This window comes from Netta rufina, assembly GCF_964035555.1.
Source record: "Netta rufina genome assembly, chromosome: 14".
Lineage (NCBI taxonomy): Eukaryota > Metazoa > Chordata > Aves > Anseriformes > Anatidae > Netta > Netta rufina.
This window is the reverse complement of record NC_140137.1, coordinates 15,359,699-15,375,846: the sequence shown is the minus strand read 5'-3', so window position 1 is coordinate 15,375,846 and position 16,148 is coordinate 15,359,699. Positions and strand designations below refer to the sequence as shown.

Sequence of the window (16,148 nt, the reverse complement as noted above, 5' to 3'; positions counted from 1 at the left end):
CAATGGCTGTGACACACACTAAGGCTGTATTTTCATACAAGGGCCATTTCAGTTCCCCTTTATGACACATGCCTTCTACCAACCACAGCCCAAATACGTTAAAGAAGTCGTCTTACTGTCTGTAGCTATTTTGTAGTGACAGCGATACAAGCAAGCGCTTTTCACAACAGTGAACCTGCCATTCCTGTCCACCAGTTTCACCAAGCTAGGATGACTTGAGTTACAGGCGAAGTAATAAAGATCTTTTTAAGTTTTCATAACACTGCACAAATCCAGGATTTCAAAAGCTGGTACAAATTTTCTAATTGAAAGTAATATTTGGGAAGAGAATGCAATGAAAAAAAAAATCTGCAGAGCGCACTTTTGTTAGTTTGACAACTTGTTTAAAAAGTAAACTCTTGATCGGTTTGCCATGCCCCTCCCTGCTCCCCCCTCCTAAATCTTTAACCCAGAACACGGAGCAAACTGCAGAGCTCTGGAAAGGCTCGGCTCGGTCCTGCTGGTGCATGCACCTGCTGTAAAAGATTTGAGGGGGCTGTGTGTACCTGGTGCTTGCCCTGCAGCCAGCGGGCAGGGCGTGGGGCTGCTGCCTGGAGTGCGCCTGATCAGGGTCATATGACACGGCGAAGATGGCTGACGGGGAGAAATGCACTGCTGCTGCTGCGGGAAGGCAAGAAGACTTTGAGATCATTGACAAAAACCAGATTCCTAGTGCAACCGAGCTGAAGAACGAGGAAAAAGAGAAAGCGGCAGAAGAAGCGAGGTGGTCTGCTCCGATCTTGTCGCTGGCTAAGAAAGCCTCGGAGAACTTAGCGCTGAGCTATGGCAACGCTCTGAAGTCTGCAGCTTTGGTAGGATTCATATCCAAACCAGTCAGCAATGACAACACAGCAAAAACAAGTATGGTTATGTTTATTTAGTACCCTTGCTTTTATGCTGCGCAAATAAGTTAGCTCCCGTAAGTGGCGTTTCTTAGGGAGTGATGCGTTGTTGTTACTTGGAGTTTGTTGTTAAAAATCTGATGCTGCAGTTTTTTATTTAAGGGAAATTATACGAACAACATAGGTGTGGAACTAACAAAATATATTACAACCAAAAGAATCCTAAACTGTTAATATGTTTGGGAAAGTTGACTTTATTTTTTGTGCGGTGGGCTTTTATTAATTCTATTTCTCCTTCTCCCTCTACGTTCAGCTCAGCAGCAGCCTGCCTGTACTAGGAAGGATTGGCTGGATCACTTGCTCTGGGGGCTGGCTCAGGGAGGGAACCAGGCTGATACTTAATGCATAGTTTTCATGTCAGAAAGTGGACAATTGGACTAAGAAACAGACTTGTTATAAATTAACTATGCTAAAAATAGCTTTACTTAGTTACAGCTTGCTTTGCTGAACATCTGTATTCATCAGTATCGTAACCGTATGGATTTATGGAACAGATTTCTTAAAATGGAATTAAGAAGGCTTTAGTGGGATCCTTACAGAAATTAGAGCTCAGTAATACTTAGAGCATGGAAACAAAAACATTCATATGTAGGAATGGGATGTGTTAGTCTTGTATTCCAGGCTAGTTCTTGATGGTTTGGGACCAGTGGAACTCAGTTATGCTAACTGGTTCAGGCCTTCTTGCTTTCAGTATTAAGTGTTCAAGCTGCATTTCTCTGGGGATGAATCATAACTACATGGTGGAATAAATCATTGTTGATGGACTTTTTTTTTTTTTTTTTTTTTTTTTTTTTTATGAAAGTACTTCAGTGTTACATAGGCATGTAGTTAGAGTTCAAGATTAATCATGTCCTGAAAAAAATAGATTCTTATCTTTTCCTGCGCTACGGTCTCACAGCAAACCTGGATGCCCATCCTGAGCAGCTGGGATTTAATCTGAGGCAGAATATCTCATTACCTTCAGCTGCGTTTGAAATAATGTTCTGAATAGACGTAATTCAACACAACACATGGTATTTGGTGAGGAGTTGAGAAAACAATATTCACCTTCCTGAAGTGAAGCTCCCAAACCTAATGAGACTTTTACCACAACCTTTCACCCTCCTATCTCTGAAGTAAGGGAATACAGTGCTACCTTCCCAAATTGTTCAAAGCATTTTGATAACATGTTGATGACTTATGGAAAATTCCAGAAGAAAAACTTGTTCATAACTTAGGTGATTTAGTGTCTGTTCACATTACATCTATTCAGCCCTCCTGTATAAAGAGCTTTCCTATCAACTTTGACCAAGCACTATACATATTCAATTTAAAGCTTGTATTTTTAAATAATATGTGGTCTGCCACGTATGTGGTCTACTTGTGGAACACTAGATAAAGAAGGCAGCAGGGATCAAGCTTTCTTTATAACCTCTACCTCCTATTTCAGATCTGTTGATCACATGTAAATACTGCTGCACACTATGTACTCAGCTGGACAGATAGAAAGGGGAAGATACATCATAAACCCTTTTTCTGTATTTGATGAAACTATCCTGCCTGGTTGGGAAGGCAGGAGCTACAAATCTAAAGAATGTGAGTCAAGAAAGACTGCGTGTCTTAAAGACCAAAAGATGGAGAATTGTCAGCTTTTCTTCAGGCTTCAGTTATTTTCAAGGTGTGCTAAATAGTGGACAGTAAACAAGGCATGGGGCTTCAAAATGATGATTAAAAAATCAGTTGATTAAGAGGCTGTCTGATAATGTTTTAAAAAAGATTGCAGCATATGTCTGGGATCTTTTGCACTTGCGTAACTCAATTTCTGATCTTTGAGGTTTGACTTTCATAATCTGCCTAATACCTGGATACTTTGCATGTATCTACTAGTACGTAGTTTTGCAAAAGGTGTAAATTTGACTGTGTAAATTTGCAACAGTCAAAATAATTGTTCAAATTATTATTTAAACTTCTTACAAATTTTTAAGAGGACACTACTTAACTGAAGTTTGTGTTCATAAAGAATATTCCATACACATTATTATTTTTTTTTTTTTAAGTCTGGACAATATAATATTTTTTAAGTTGTGTACAATATAATACGTGTACCTCTTGAGCAAGTCTTACAAGCCAAACAGTCCTGATAAGTTCAAGTTCAGGAAACGCCCAAAATAACTTGATGAGTTGCTACTGAATACTTCAACAAATATTTCTAGTCAGGTTTTCTTTCTGTTTTTAATGTATAACTTGGCAATGCTGAAATCAAAATTCAAAGTACTACAGCCCTTAAAATCCTCAGTCTCATCTCAGACATTATAAGCAATGTTGAGGCATCCACTAAATTGACTGAAGATACTAACATGAGACAGGTAGGCTACTGGGAAGACAAGAGCTCATGTGCCCCGTTATTGAAATCCATTTGATTAGGATATCTGTTTTCACTCTTTTCGTAGGGAAATTTTTTGCTCAATCTTAATTCTAGATAACCATCCTGTGCGGAAGAAGATAATGATGAAAATTAGTACCTGGATAGACTTTTGCATGGTGTTAGTAATAGTTTTAACAATCTTGCATGTGATTAACATAGGGGGTCTACCTGTTGCACTTGGTCTTCTGTACCTGCTGTTTCTGTGGGCAGCGTGGCCCCATTTGATGCACAGACACCAGGAATCTCCTAACGCAACGTCCCTGCCTCAGAAAGTCACTTAGGTGTAGTGGTGGCAGCATCTGTCAGCACCTGCGTGAAGATAAAGTGCTAGCTGGCAGCCTGCCTTTTTTTTTTTTTTTTTCTTTTTTCTTTTTTTTTTGTGGCTTGTTTTGTTTCTTACCCCTCGTTCGGGAGGAGCACACCTCTTCCCCAGCACGAGGGGAGCCTCGGAGCAGGGCACTGAGGCCCCTGAAGGCTGCGGGACCCGGAGCCGCAGCTCCCTGAGGCGCCGAGGCCGCCAGGCGGGGGAGCTGGAGGCGGCGCGGAGCGGCCCCGGCTCCACAAAATGGCGGCGGCCGCGCGAGCACCGCGAGAGGCGCGGGGAGGGAGGCGGGGTTGCCGTGGTAACGCAGGAGCCATGGGGCCCGGCCTCGGGGGCAGCCCCTGCCCCGCAGGTAGGGCCGGGGGCGGCAGGGTTAGGGATGGTGGATGCTCTCCCGGTGTTGGGGCTCCCCAAGCCGCTGTGGTTCTCCTGCCGTCCTCGGTTCTGGAGCTCCGCGGTCAGTGCGGTGAGGGGGGGGCTCCCCAGCGCCTCCGCTCACCTCAGCAAGATGGAGGCTGCGATGAGGAGACGGCGCTCCCCGCAGCGCCGGGAGGGAGCAGGTGGAGCGTGTTGCTGAAAAAAAAATAAAAATAAATAAAAATAAGAAACGCTTTTCTTGTTTCACCCTTGTCCCCGCCGCCCAGGTGTGCGATACCACGCCATGGAGGAGCGTGCCAACCTGATGAACATGATGAAGCTCAGTATCAAAACCCTCATCCAGTCGGCCCTAAGCCTGGGCCGCACGCTGGACTCGGACTTCCCTCCCTTGCAGCAGTTCTTCGTGGTGCTGGAGCACTGCCTCAAGCATGGCCTGAAAGGTGGGCGCCCGCTCCCTCGGCCTGGCCGCCGCGCTGAGGAGAGGCGGATAACGGGGTCGATGTCGTGTCTCCGGTGTGACTTCTTGTGTTGTTAACGTCAGTTGCATATGGTGAATGGTTCTAGGCAGCCTTCCCCATTATAAGTGTGTTTTTATCCTCAGATATAAGCCATGCCTCCTAAACTGTCAATTTTTTTTTTAATGCCCCATTTCTGTTGGTGTATTAGGAGCTGGTAAGGTGAAGTAAAATGTGGAAGGTTGGAGGTGGAAGCCGGTCGGTTCTCATCACAAACTTCTCTGTATACTCCCGTAGTGAAGAAGACCTTTATTGGACAGAACAAATCATTCTTTGGTCCTTTGGAGCTTGTGGAAAAACTGTGTCCTGAAGCATCAGATATAGCGACTAGTGTTAAAAATCTGCCAGAGTTGAAGTAAGTTGGTTGTTGGGGAATATGTTTTTCACTTATACTGCTGGGTAAAAGAATCCTTTTGGTAGTTTCTTGCATTGGGTAGTCTCTTGCATTCAGTAATGAGATCTCTTTCCCAAAGAGAGAAATAGGGTATTTGGCTTTGATTTCTCCAAGAAATAAGGAGGCCATCTCAAAATATTCAGTGCTTCTGATTCAAACAATATTGTCCAATTAAAAACAGTATGTGGAAACTTCTGTGAGCTTGCTAAAAATAGCTGTAGTCTTCACCTATTTTTTTTTCCTCTTGTTTCCATCACTTTTATGGTTTTGTCTAACATTCTGCATGTTTGTATTTCGTTTAGATAATTTGGTATAATGAAGGGACTAGTGTTATGTTAAGAATGCGTGAACAGCTGGGTTGTTGTGCTAGTTGAAAATATGTAGATCTTTCCAGTTTATGCAGGTTTTACAACGTACTTTCCCTTCATGGAAGCAATGGGATGTACTCAAATGCTTCTCTGTTCTGGAGACGTTTTATTTCCCCTGGGATTTTTTTATTTTTTATTTTTTTTAGTAAATAACTACCTTTGTCTCCCTTCGTAAGGGGAGGATTTTGAATTGCACAGGTGTGCTTAAACTTTTTGTTTTTACCAAAACATGCGGTGTTTTATTTTAGGACTGCTGTGGGAAGAGGAAGGGCTTGGCTTTACCTGGCACTCATGCAAAAGAAGTTGGCAGATTATCTCAAAGTGCTCTTGGACCACAAGCATCTATTAAGGTAACAGTACAGACACACGTACGTTGTATTCACTGAATGTACTTGGACTGCTGTAGTAGGAGGTCATTAATTGACCAGTTGAATTTTAAACTTCTTCTTGCAACCTGCAGAGCAGGAAGTTGTTCGTTGCTTTTGCAGTGAACCTACAGTCACAAGTATTTTCTGTGAACGTTCAGCGTCTTCTGCCTTGCACAGTAAATTAGTAAGGGACTGATTAGCTGAGCTTTATAAGGACTACATTACTATTTAAATTATTTTGGTGATGGAAGTACCATTAAAATTACAATGTGCAGTGATGCCTTTATAATATTTCTTCTAGTGAATTTTACGAGCCTGATGCGTTGATGATGGAGGAGGAAGGAGCAGTCATTGTGGGTCTGTTAGTTGGACTGAATGTTATTGATGCAAACCTTTGCTTGAAAGGAGAAGACTTGGATTCCCAGGTGAAGATTAAGTTTAAATAAGATCAATTCTTAAAAGACTCCTGTAGAATTAAGCACATCCATAAATGTTTTACTGAGATGGGTCCAGAATTTCTAAATCTGTTATGCAGACAGTGTTTGTCATTTTAAGTGGGCATATGAATGCCTTATGAGAAATCAAACATTAAATGAGCTGAGTTAATGACATGAGATACATTGTCGAGATCAGTCTGCTAAGAGTTCATGGTGGGTTTCATTTTGGGGGTGGTGATAGTTTTCTTTTGGTTTGGGGGTGGGGAATGACATCCCAGATGTCTGCTACTTCAGTGAAACAGGCCAGGAGTTTAAGGAATGCTTTGGGATTTTCATGGCCCAAGTAAATGAATGGCATTTTTGTTTAATTTAATGTTACATTGACCTCTGCATAAGTTACTGTGTCTTGTAATTCAATACTATGTCCTGTTTCAGCCAATCTGTTTTATTTTTAAATTAGATAAACTTTGACAAAATGGGTCAGTAGCATTGCAGTAGTCTAACCCTCTTTCTGTGCTAGAAATTAAAAGTGTATGTGGCTGTAATTTAATTCTTATTAGCCTTTTTCTTCTTTAAGAGAGACTGTTGCAGAAGATGTTGAAATTATGTTGCCTGTTCTACAAACCTTGAACATGGCTAGCTGTTAATCTCTTTAACAAAATCAGAAAATTACTTAAATGTCAGGTCCCTGCAAGAAGATACTGTGTTTGCTTGTAGAAAGTCTGATTTAAGGTGTTTTATTTCCATTTGGTAGGTGAAGACAGGAATGTCCTGTTTAGAGGCTCATCACATTTCTTACGCTGACAAGTACATAAGTATCCATCACTTCCAGTAGCAGTTTCTAGAAATGCTGTCAAAACTAATAACTCCTGGGAAACAGAGCACACTGAATATAGTCATTTTGATGTTTTTATGACAAACACTGGCTTGCAAGTTTGTTTCAGTTGTGAAGAGTATAGGTTTTATCTGTCTTCCTAAATCTAAACTTTAGATTTTTACTTTTTTCCAAATATAATGTCTGCTGCTACTCAAGAATTGCACCGTGAAAGTGTGTTAACTTATTAAATATGTTTTTCAGGTTGGAGTGATTGATTTTTCCTTGTACCTGAAGGAAACGCAGGACAGTGATAGCAAACAGTACGTATTAAGTTTTTTGAAGAACAAAGCTGTCAGATCTGTGGGAACATATTAGTGCTAGAGGTCTCAAACTCTTTTAGTCATGCAAAAAACAGAATCCTAAATAGATTTGTTTGCTAAATAAAAACACAGTAAAGGTTGAGGCCATGGCAGTTTTAACAATACATGTGGGGAGTCTGTCCCGAGCCAGGACCAAATTAAGAGCCCACAATTTTAGGTAGTGTATTTCTTGATTTTTAGGAGATGTGATCTGCCTAGGCACCTTTTGTTTCTTCCTTTTGCCTCTAAAATCATAATGCTATTCCTGTACTTCGCTGATTTTGGGGACAAAAAAGTCATCTTACTGCTTCCCAGTCCAGCTCAAACACAAGTATTTTTAGAAGAAAAAGAAAAGGTTTGCAAAACTATGCTGAAAATCCTAGTACAAATTAACACTTTCAAATAAAAAGAATTATATTCTCAAATAATAAATTTTCACTTTACAATTAGAGATGGAGGGATCACTGCTGTTCTTGACCAGAAGCATTATGTAGAAGAACTTAACCGGCATCTAAGGTAGGAGTTTCATCTATTCTAATGCATAAACACTCAATTTTCCATTACGACATTAAATGTCTTTGCCGTCAGTCATGTAGATTCTTGTCTGATAATGAAACGCCTTTTCTGATTCTTTGCCAAAGACTTGCTTTCATTTTGTAATCTTACTCTTCTGAGGGCAAACATAACACAAAAACAAGTCTGTGTAACCATGTTAGTTAACCGTGTGACAAGTTAACCATGCTGAAGCTTTCTAATGGTAAACAGGACATTTTGGAGATGAATTTGTGATAGAAGCATCTCGAGATTTGTTCTTTACATGGAGATGCGTTCTGCTTACAAGAGACAACCGTCTTTCCTCTGTTCTGTTTTTTGTGTTTTTTTTTTTGTTTGTTTGTTTGTTTGTCTTTCCCAGCTCCCTGAAGTATTTCACTGTTAGCAAATACAAGTATGGTTGTGGATAAGAATAAGTGTTGAACGTTGACACTTAATGTATTGTTTTTATGCATTTTTCCTTACTGCAGTTGCACAGTTGCCGATCTCCAAAACAAAATAGACTGTTTAGAGAAGACTAATTCAAAGCTGCAGGAAGAGGTGTGTGTCTGGCTGTTAAATATTTCTTAGCTCTCTTCTGTTAGAGGTAAAACACCCGAAGAATTCACCATAGGCTTAAACTGTTTCAACTGATACTAGCGTAGTACAGAGGACTAGCAAGAGCTGGGACACGTGGCCAGCTCTGTGGAAAGGTTTTGTTATTTTAGTAATTAAAATGCTTTTGGATACCCACTTGTTGGACTGGTTTCCTTAATTGAGGTGTTTTTCTTGCAGGTATTTCTCCACCCCAAAATAATCATATCACTTAGAAAATGATTTGTCCCTCTTCTTTCTGCTCACACATTCATATATCTGTTGTGTGAGGAATAGAAGTCAAAAAAAAAAAAAAAAAAAAAATCCCAGTTCAACTTGGAAGCCATTCCTAGTTGCGAACTGAAGTAAAAGCCAGTAGCAGCATACATGATGAAGGCAGGGAGGGTTTCTGTTTGTTTGTTTTTAGGTGATGGTTGTTTTATGTTTTTTATTATTACATGTATTAGTTCTGACTGCATTAGTATAGTCCAATTTCTAACACACCTTTTGGTGCATCTCCACTTGAAACTGCCATAAGGCTCCAAAGGCGAATGTCAGCCCTGACTTGGCATGTGCCTTCTAATTCATACCAGAAGGAATACTACAGACCTCAAACCTGTGGTGGTTTTTAAGCCTTTTACACTATGATAAATTTCTTTGTACAGATAATATTCAAAAGTAATTGAGGGCATGAAGCAGAGGTCAAGTAATAAATGTTGGTGGACTTATTAATTGAGGCTGCATAGTGAGTGTGGCTGCAAAATGGGCAGGCAGTTTCTGGGAAGAATGAGAAGCTCAAGAGGGAGAGTGAGAACTAACTATCTTTAGAATTCATCCTGATGCTGCATGATTATACATTGATAAAAATATACATATGTTCTTTTCGTAGCTGGCAGCAGCAACTGACCGAATTGGATCTCTTCAGGAAGAGCAGCAGCAGTTAAAACAACAAAACGAATTAATCCGTGAACGGAGTGAAAAAAGTGTAGAGGTAGGACAACGATTTAAAGATGGGGATCCTTAAAATAATCAAGCTCTCTTGTTCAACTGGAGTTAGTGCTCTTGAAAGAGCTTTGAACTGGAATGCTAAGTACCACTGTTTAGCACACTACTGTAAATCACTGATTATTATAATATGCACGTATATTGGGTTTTGCTGTTCTCTGCCAGAGACTTAAATATGTGTTTGCAGAAGGGAGACGGCAATAAAAGTGTTAGAGTGGTTTCTTGTTATTTTTACTCTTTGAAATTTCAGTTTATTAATGTTGGCTAGATTTTAATCATAAAGTGGTAGGATTTTGCTTGAAGTAGCATGTTCATTCTTGTGTGAAACTGTTTCTGAGGTACACTTAAATTGTGTAGCTTTGTAGTCTTATGTGGCTTTTGCTAATGTTTCTTATAGGTAACAAAAGAGGATACAAAAGTAGAATTGGATACTTACAGGCAGTCTCGGCAGGGTCTTGATGAAATGTATAGTGATGTCTGGAAGCAGTTGAAAGAAGAAAAAAAGATAAGGCTGGTAAGGAAACTTATTTATAGAAAGGAAAATGAAAGATCCAGGACTGTGTATATTAAAGTAGCATTACAAATATAAGATGTGTGCTGTGCACTTCTTGAAACTATTCAAAATTCATAATGGGTTTACAAGCAAGATGCTGGACATAGATCACTTACAGTGTCTGTAAAGAACTAGAAATCTGTGCTTTTGGAATGCTCAAAATGGAAGGTCTTCCCCTATTTAAAAATGTACTGAGATTATTACAGAAGAGGCTAAGATAAAAAGAAAAAGAAATGTAACTGTGTTTATGGAGGAAAATATGGTATGTGGACAAGGGTCACTTCCACAGTGAACTGCCAGTTAGTGGCTGGTAAAGAGACTGACAAGGCTTGCTGTGTAGGTTTATGTGGGTTTTGGAAATACTTACCTGTGGCACGTGGCTACGTCGTAGTAACTAGGAAATCTGTTTGTAAGGAACTAGAAAAAGAGTTGGAGCTACAGATCGGAATGAAAACAGAAATGGAAATTGCCATGAAACTTCTGGAAAAAGATACTCATGAAAAACAAGACACCCTGGTTGCGCTTCGGCAGCAGTTAGAAGAAGTGAAAGCTATTAACTTGCAGATGTTTCACAAATCTCAGGTATGTACGTAGTGGTGAAGAGAAGGAGCAGCTGGAGTGGTGGCTTTTCCATGCTGATCATGCACAAGGTGTGCAAATGCACTTACATGCATCTGAAGTAATAGATGCAGCAATTTTCTTAGGAATATCTATTTTAGAACTATGAAAGGAATTGTTTTTTTTTTTAATGTGTCATTGTTATGAGATTGGGGGTGTTTGGAAAGAAAGGGACTTTCCTCGAGAATGCTGTGTAGTGTGCCATAGGATATCCAGGAAATGCTGAGAGAGAAAAAGATGGAGAGCTCTCACAGGGAAGAAAGTGGTTTTAAGGGTCTTTGTTTTAGCCACTGAATGACTAGTCTTTAAAAAATGTAGTTACTTAATACAGCCAAGAACTGTTTTGCTTCTCCTTCCCATCTGTGTTGTCTTGCTTTTCACTTAACAGTTGATCATAGAAACCAACAACAAGCTTCTCTAAACCAATAGAAATTAAGTTATTTTCTTGTAATTTCTGGAGTCTGTATCCAAATGGTCAACTGAGTGCTGTAGCTAGAGAAAAGGCAATGCTGGATCTGAGACGGGGGGAGCTCTGTGGTCAGGACTGGTCATACGCTTGTAGACTTTTCTACAAGGAAATAATGGAGTGGTAGCATTTGCACAAAATATGCAGAGTTTGTGCCCATTAATGAAAGGGATTTAACTAGACTTCCCCTCCCATCTCTGGTGCCAGAAGTCCAAAGGTGACTTCTCTCCGTTTTTATGGTCTGTTTCCTGATGTTTATTCAGGCTTTGTCCAGGCTTTTGCCTCCTTCACAGATGCATATAAATCTGCAGAGCAATAGCCAGTGAGGCCCCAGTGCTGAGGTATGCCTTTGCTTTGAAAAGCAGAATTTACTTGATGTAAAAAACCCTTTTCTTGGCTTTCTAGTTCCACACCCCTTATGCGCAGCTGTTTCATTCAGATTGTAACAGTAACATAATCAGTATACTTACCCTTACAATATAATGTGACAGTTTTCTTCTTCAGACTCCTTAAAAGATTTCTGGCTCGTAGCTGATCTTGTGAGTCAGAGTTTAGTACACTAAAATGTTTTTCTGAACAAAGCAAATCGAGGAGTGTTTGCTCTGTCATTATCAGCATTTTGTTTGTGCATTCCATTTAGACGTAGGCACGGTTTGTAACAAGATAAACAGTCTTTATCTAGGGACTGACTTTTGTTAAGGCCTGACACTATGCTTTCAAAAACTGTAACGTCTTACCTGCAGTGTCTGTTCACTTTATTCCTACAGAATGCAGAGAGTTCATTACAACAGAAAACAGAAGCAATATCCTCCTTTGAAGAAAAAACAAATGAGATGATGTCTTCTATGAAACAAATGGAAGAGAGGTAATTAGAAGCTTAACACCACTCATGTCGGTGGAAAGGTTTCAACTGAGACCTTTATAGAACGACCTTGTATTTCTCCATACAACGCTATCAGTTATGTCTCCTATAGATATTTGGGCATGCATGCTAGCATGATGTTCTTTTTTTTCCTCCCCATTATCACTCTGTCATTATCTATTCCCTTTTCCCAGGCAAACATGCACATAGTTGACTCATTTGAAAATCATAGCTCTTTTCAGAGCAGACTGTTTAAAAACGTGTTGACATTAGATAAGGAACAGCTATGACTCCTGATTTTGTGTTTTGCAGAAACGGTTGTTTTCAAAAACTCAGTTGTTCTCTAGTATCATCAGGTTTAGCTTTCTGTAAAGGCGTATATGGTAAATATAAAGGAACAAAATGACAGCAAATAGATACGGAATATGTGAATTAACAGCAAATGTACATGTTCCTTACTTTGCAGATTGCAGCACGCAGAAAAGGCAAGGCAAGCTGCAGAAGAAAGATGCAACAAGATGAAGCAAGAGCTTGCTGGCAGGCTTGACACTTGTCGGCAACAAATGTCCCAGCTGGACAGCAAATGGTATTTCATCAGTGTTTGTTTGTTTTTCCCCTCCTACCATTTCCTTAAGATGTGCTATCCTTAAGTGCCATAGGATATTTTCTGCTGTAGGCTTTCTCAGAATCAATTATTTTTAAATAGCTCAACTCTGGAAAAGGAGTTAAAATCTGAAAAGGAACAGAGACAAACTTTGCAAAGAGAACTACACCAAGAGAAGGATGCTACCTCTCTGCTTAAAACAGAATTGGAACAAATGGAAGGACTGAAAAAGGTATGCATAGTGCAAATGTGCCCAGTGTCCAGAATTAAAGCTGACTTGAAATGAATGCAATGCTTGCATCTGTAGCAGATTTGTTGTTTCTGTACCATGCTCATCCTCTGAGTGGGTTAAAAAGCTTGGCTGATGTAACACAAGTCTGTATGTGAAATGCCAAGGGGAACTTGGAGCAGTGCAGGACTCGGGCAATTAAAACAGCTTAACTAGAGATGGCTGAGGAGGTTGCCATCTGAGCTACCTTAGCAACAAGAGCCTGAGCCACTTACCAGTCAGCCAGATGAAGAAGGGGACAAAAACCTCAGCAGCTGCCCTATGGTGGGATAGCCCTGCTTGTGGGAAATGGCAGGTTCAGAGCTTTCAGTGGCTCTCTAAGAACATGTTTTCAAACATTCAGAACAAAAGAGATGTTTTGGTTTTAACATGAGAGTTCTTGTGAACCTAAAAAGAACATACTTCTGTGTATCTAGCAGTTTAGACTTTGAAGGCACAATTGCACATCAGTATCTGTCTATATGCTTGTGGTTGGCATAGGACTGCTGCAGTCTAGCTGTGTTCCAGGATGGTTAAAGCCTGAAAATCTTCCTCTATCTCTGGTAAACAAGATTAAATGACTTCATTGTGGGCTGAACAAGAATCCATGGGTAGTTCGTTCATGTAATGCTAAAATAAAGCCTTAGAAGTAGGTAGCTTTGTAAAGGAACTTATGGTTGTGAAATGCTTGGGTATTTTGGGTAGATGTTATGGATCAGACTTGGCATGCGAACTTGATTTTGTACTTAATTTTACAGGAACTGAGAAAACTGCAAGATGAGAAACAGCAGTTAGAGAAAGTCTGTGAAGAACAGGAGCAAGCTCTTCAGGAAATGGGACTTCATCTCAGCCAGTAAGTTCTAAGAGTCGAACTACTAGAAGTGATGTGACTTGGGGGATAGTGTATCAAACTAACACAGATAATTCTAAAGCACAGGCAGTTATATGTGAGAATTTTAGGAGGAAATTACTATACACAGGGAAGCCACAAGATAAAGGTGAGGGAAGATCCTTGCATGAGTAAGCTGGCTGAGATGGGAAACTACAGTAAATGGGAACCTACGGTTCTTAGCGTAGAACTCTGCTTTTTCCATATTGCTTCTGAATATACCAAAGAGGGGGGGTTTACCCCCAGGTGACTGTTTCCTGGTGATACTAAGTGGATCAGAGCCGTAACAGTGAGCTGACTGTAAAAGAGTTTAGATTCAGTGCTTGGACAGGGGAATGGCAGGTAAAATTGAACACAACAAAATGGAAAGTCATGCAGAGGGAGTAATTTCTTTTTTTTTTTTTCTTCAGATCTAAGCTGAAGATGGAAGACATTAAAGAAGTAAATAAAGCATTAAAGGTACTGTGTATCATATGGATATTTTGGCTAAACATGCATTTCACTTAGAACTTCAGATTTCACCGCAGTTAACTCCTAATTCATTTTATCTTATGTTAAAAAGATGGCTTTTGAAAAATACCAACAATTGGTTGGTGAACTGCTTCTGAACTTTATTTTAATCTGTACTGATGGCTTTGTTCCGATTTCATAGGGTCATACCTGGCTGAAGGATGATGAAGCAACACACTGCAAGCAATGTGAAAAGGAATTCTCTATCTCAAGAAGAAAGGTAGTGCTGTTCGGGGGTTTCTTCTCCTTTTCTCTCAGAAAACAATGCGTGCTGTTGCCTAGTTTGCTAAGGAAAGCTGACACTGCTTCGGTTCCAGATCTTGTTCTCAGGAATTCTAGTTACCATACCAACGGGAAGTCTTTGAAAAGACAGCTTCCACAGCTGTGTGTTCTGCCTGGGCCCTTTCCTTGGCAGGGAGCTGGTGTGAGCTGTGTCCCCTAGGTTTGTTTCAGTTCTCTGAACTGTACGTGAGGAGGACAGCAGCACTCTGACAGGCCGTGCTCGGTGCCTTTCAGGCACAGGGAACCTCCTGCTCCTGCAGGAAGAACCTGGCAGCACCAGAGCAGCCAGGGAGCACCAGCATGACCCAGGGAGGCCGCACTGGGTACAGACCGTGCTGCTCGATGCTGAGCTCTCTGCAGGAAGAAACTGCTGTGAGGGGTGGGCTGGGAACTGGAGGACGTTAGTGGACTCTGAAGGCTTTTCTGAGCTTTATGTCTTCAATGTGCTTTTTATTTAGGCAGTTGATCTTACTTTAGCTCTTTGTTTGTAGCATCACTGCAGGAACTGTGGGGACATCTTCTGCAACACGTGCTCCAGCAATGAACTTGCACTGCCATCGTATCCTAAACCTGTCCGTGTCTGTGATACGTGTCACACCTTACTACTTCAGCGGTGCTCATCTAATTCCTCCTAAGGCTCTGGTAACCTCTAAGGGACCACTTTAGCATTGGGAAAGTAGCCATTATTTTTTTAATTATGAATTCCAGGCACCTTCTGTGCAGCACTGTCTGCTCTCTAGTATTTTCCACTGTTGGATAGGTCAGTGTAAAAGAATGTAGGGCTTAATTATGCAAGTTAATATTTCTCCAACTGGAATTACTGAGAAAACTTATTGTGTAATTTCCATTAAAGTTCTATTTGAAATTAAAATGCACACTCACTTTCCAATTTTTATAGACAAGGTATTTGTACTAAAATTTGTATATGGCATTTCTACAGTTACACGTAATCCCTGTAAAAGTTTATTCTGCACATTAATGTCATTTCCTCTGTGTTCAGTGTAGGTGTTCCTGTTTATTATACTGGCTACTGTACAGTTTTGTATTTGTGCTGAGGAATGTCCATTTATGAATTATCTATGGAAAGAGCTTTATCCGTGTAAATGAATGTGCCTTCAGTATACTTCCTAGTCAAAACCTGCAACTTAACACTTGTTCTGGAAGTGGCTGTGAACACAGTATGGTAGCTGCACAATAAAGCCTTTTGCAAAAACTGAAACTGAAGTTCTGATTTCTAAAAGCTGAGAGGGTCACAGCTCCTGGAAGAGAGGGTTCTTGTGCCGAGGTCAAAGGCTTAAACTATAGAGACTGAAACACCTCTGGACTTGACCAACAGCTCCAGCATGCTTTGATACAGTATTCCCTTGGACAGGCTTCACAGAGCCAACTCTGAGGAAGTAACTGCTGTGCCTCCTTGAGAGGAAGGGAGCCCAGCATGCTGTGACCATCTACCTGGGGCTGCTGTTCACATTGACTGCCTTCAGGAGCAAGTATGGTGTTGCCTTCTTGCACACTTTAATTAGTTACACACACACAGAAATAGCTACTGTGTCATGTGAGGGGAAGAGTAGCATCAGCTAGTAGTAGTCTTACCCTGCTTATAAACCACATCTTTAAGCACAGTTTGACAAATTGAATTTATTGAAGCACAGCTGCACTAAGC

The 16,148-nt window shown here is 40.5% G+C and overlaps 1 protein-coding gene across 2 annotated transcripts; it reads left to right on the top strand.

Moving 5' to 3' along the window:
• Positions 1–629: 629 nt before the first annotated feature.
• RUFY1 (RUN and FYVE domain containing 1) lies at positions 630–15,622 on the top strand (the record flags this gene model as incomplete). Of its 2 annotated transcripts, none has more annotated exons than XM_084295207.1 (18): positions 630–900; positions 4,312–4,485; positions 4,798–4,915; positions 5,571–5,672; positions 5,992–6,115; positions 7,206–7,264; positions 7,754–7,819; positions 8,326–8,395; positions 9,318–9,419; positions 9,831–9,947; positions 10,401–10,568; positions 11,838–11,935; positions 12,399–12,518; positions 12,639–12,768; positions 13,563–13,657; positions 14,104–14,152; positions 14,346–14,423; positions 14,977–15,622. In XM_084295207.1, the coding sequence occupies 18 exons, from the start codon at positions 630–632 to the stop codon at positions 15,118–15,120; spliced, it is 2,085 nt and encodes a 694-aa protein (XP_084151333.1). In that variant the 3' UTR covers positions 15,121–15,622. The 2 variants fall into 2 exon arrangements, with proteins under 2 accessions (XP_084151333.1, XP_084151334.1); XM_084295208.1 differs by having other exon boundaries at positions 735–851.
• Between the last annotated feature and the right edge of the window lie 526 nt (positions 15,623–16,148).